At 36.2% G+C, this 3,400-nt stretch overlaps 1 protein-coding gene across 1 annotated transcript; it reads right to left on the bottom strand.

Annotated features, from left to right (window-relative positions):
* Positions 1-806: 806 nt before the first annotated feature.
* Positions 807-2,726, bottom strand: LOC112514875 (zinc finger protein ZAT9-like). Its single transcript, XM_025121504.1, has 2 exons — positions 2,696-2,726; positions 807-2,358 (listed from the first exon to the last, which is right to left on the bottom strand). Exon 2 carries the CDS (start codon positions 2,341-2,343, stop codon positions 886-888), a length of 1,458 nt encoding a protein of 485 aa, XP_024977272.1. The 5' UTR covers positions 2,344-2,358; positions 2,696-2,726; the 3' UTR covers positions 807-885.
* Positions 2,727-3,400: the final 674 nt, after the last annotated feature.

Raw genomic sequence — 3,400 nt, 5'->3', positions numbered from 1 at the left:
AACAGTCTGACTGATTCAGATTTCAGACTTCAGCACCACCTCTTAAAATTCAGAAGTGAATTCAGATTTCAGACTTCAGCACCACCTCTTAAAATTCAGAAGTGAATTCAGACTTCGGACTTCAGACTTCAGACTTCAGACTTCAGACTTCAGACTTCAGACTTCAGCACCTCTTAAAAAAACAAACGCGACCTAAGCATCCATTTGGGAGCAATATTTACAATGTGTTGAGTTTACGTGAGATTAATAATTTTTCGTGAGACCTGTAAGACCAATTTATATTCATTGATCAACTTTATAAGCTATAATCTAATGGTCTAAAGTTGTACGGTGACAATTTTGTGATTAGTGAGAAGTCTCGTGGCAATTTTGTGATTTTAAATGTTTTAATTGTAGATCTAATCCAAGGGTTGAGAACACATAATCCCAAGTCTATTTACAATTGTAGCATCTTATTCACCAAGAAAAACTTGAATAAAAGGTTAATTACCGACAATTTCAATCGATTTCACGTAAAACACGCTCTCTAAGAACTATATGTGAGGAAGCATTTTTGAGCTGACTCGGCCCCTGCACAGGGGTTCAAGTTCGTCTTTCACATAGTTCGAACTTGAACCTGTTGTGTAATGTAACAAAGTCGTTTCACTCATTTACCAACTAAGCAAAAGGTCTTCGATAGCACATAAAATGATGGGAAAAGGGTATTTTCAAAAACAAAAAACACCATACACATCAACTTGAGATTGTAAATACATTTTAGACACACAAAGAAATACAAGAAATCTTGGAGTTTTCAACTTGATGATCCCAATGAAGTTTATGAGCACAAGAATGTAAAAAATGAATTGAATCATGTACAATCTTGAAGTAATGTATATGCTATTATTAGCTTGTTGATAGCAAACCCAAGAGTCTTGATTCATGGTTATGGTGATCACTACAATCTTCCCAATAGTAAGACTTGTACTTTATGGTACAACTACTCTTCATGATCATCTCCTCCTCTTCTTCTTCTTCTTGAGGAGGCATATTGAGATCAAGAAACGTTCGGGTTTCGCGAATTGGCTGCTCATCAGGTTTCTTGATCACATTCGTGTAGTTCTCTTGATTCGGTTTGGATTCAGCAATCACATGTGATCGTTTGTGACCCCCTAAAGCTTGCCCTGATGAGAACATCTTTAAGCAAACCGAACACTCATGACCAAGATTGAAATTTGATGGTTCTTGATGATCACCAGATGTTTTCTGATCATACCCATTGATTGTTTGATCATGATCTAACACGGGTTCGTGTTCGATTGTGTTTTCGTTCAGGGGTCTTGAGTCGAAACAAATCTTTAGCTTCTTGTGACTTGCTTTATGCCCACCAAGTGCTTGATAAGAGTGAAAACTCTTGTTACAACTAAAGCACTCGAACTTTCTCTTGTTTGAGTCCTTAATTTCAGCAAAACATGAAGTGAATTCATCGTTTTTGGTTGAAATTCTCTCAAATCCTTCATAATCCACCTCAGATCTTCCAAGAAAATCAATACCCACTTGGGTTTCTGCTGATTTCTTCATCTTGAAACCATTTTCAAACAGATTTTTACCCAAAACAGAGGAAGAACAGTAATCAGATGATCCAAATTGATTACCCCATTTTCTCACATCTTTAGACAGCATCATCAAAGACATAGCAACATCTGCTTCTTGTTCTTGATCTATCTCAGATACCACACTTGTTGAAGCATTGTTGCTACTAATTTGATTATTGTTGTTCATAGAGATTGAAGATGAAGCTGTTGTGATTGCAGTTTTTTTAGCAGGAGAATACCTTTTGTTTCGTCTGTTTCTTGATCTTGATCTCTTTATTCTATGGATTTTGGCATCTGAATTCTCGTTATCTGATTGGCTAGTCAAAGAATTATGATTCAGACTTGCTGAATTGTTGTTCTTGTTGTTCGATACTTTCTTGGAGTGACATTTCATGTGCCCAAAAAGAGCTTTCCAAGATTGAAACCCTTTTCCACATTCCTTACAGAGCTTATCAAGAACACTCGAACTACTGACTTGATTCGAACTTCTTGAATCTTTGGATTTGATCGTCTTTTTGGGATCTTTTCGCAATTCATAACACGAATCATTTGAATTCGAAGAACCATTGATGGGAATTACGTTGTTGTTATTGTTGTTGTTCATCAATCCGCCATTGTTGATGAAAGATGAGAGCTTCTGATGATGATGGTGGTCAGGAGAGTTGATCACGTGAGACCTTATGTGACCTCCTAACGATCTCCCACATGGGAAACTCTTGTTGCAGAATTTGCAGATATGTTTCATCGATTCTTGATCAAATTCTTCCATCAAATCGACAAATTCCTATTGGATCATACAAAATTTCAAGATCAAGAAACGAAAAACCGCAAATCGAAGAACACCCAGATCAAGAAACAAGATCAAAAGGTGAACCCATGAAACGGGTATTCCGAATCATCCAAGATTGAAGTGAAAAACGAAGAACCCATCTCAGATTTCATCGAATTATTCAAGATTGAAGTGAAAAACGAAGAACCCCTGTCAGATTTCATGGAATTCGTGCAGCAAGAGCAAGATCTAAAAGCAGAATTGAAGCTGGTCTGAAGTAGAAGCTATTTAGTTAGTTGAGATTCGAAGTTAGAAAGGAAAAGGGAGATGATGACGATGATGGGTCGGTTACCTTTATTGCAAATGATGGCGATGAACAAGCAAAAGAGAAAGAAGTGAATCACACTCTGTTTTCTTTCTCTCTCTAAACCTTTCATGGGGTTTTCTCTCTCTAGAAATATATGTATGTATAGAGAGAGAGAGAGAAAGTGAGGACTAAATAATTTGGAGGAAGATGGAGGAGAAATCCATGCATGGAAGCCAGGATAAAAGGAAAGATGGCCGCACGTGTACTCAGGTAAGAATCCTACGCCAGCAGTGAATCAACGGTGGAGATTGTTCCACATCGGTTATCCCTATGGTTCCACCCCTGTGCCTAACTATTCTTTGCCTTGGAAGTACAAACCAAAATATTATATGTTTCTTTTTCTTTTCTTCTACTTCTAAATTTGAGGAAGGTTTCTCTTTTCTTTTTCCCTTTTTTTATTTATAGAAAAAATTAGAGCAAATTAAATGAAAAAACAACTTATTTTAACTTGATTTTTATTTTAGGTACCTTATCTTCAAAACTTTCATTTTGATATTTAAGATGTAAAGTTTTAACCATTTAAGTACTCGGATAACTGGTTGAAACATTAACCGCTTATGATGCTTATGTGGTGAGTGATGTGGTATCTAATTCAGTATTATTTGTTGACGTGGTTAGTGACATGAATTTTTTTTAATCTAAAATTAGACTTCAACCGGTTACCCAGGTACTTAAATGTTTAAAACTTTA

This window comes from Cynara cardunculus (assembly GCF_001531365.2).
Source record: "Cynara cardunculus var. scolymus isolate 2C chromosome LG 6, CcrdV1, whole genome shotgun sequence".
Lineage (NCBI taxonomy): Eukaryota > Viridiplantae > Streptophyta > Magnoliopsida > Asterales > Asteraceae > Cynara > Cynara cardunculus.
Note: the sequence above shows the minus strand (reverse complement) of the source record. Positions and strands in the feature narration are given on the sequence as shown.

Bases quoted from the DNA above. Each gene is read 5' to 3' on its own strand.
- LOC112514875 (XM_025121504.1), bottom strand. From the start codon at position 2,343: ATGGAAGAATTTGATCAAGAATCGATGAAACATATCTGCAAATTCTGC.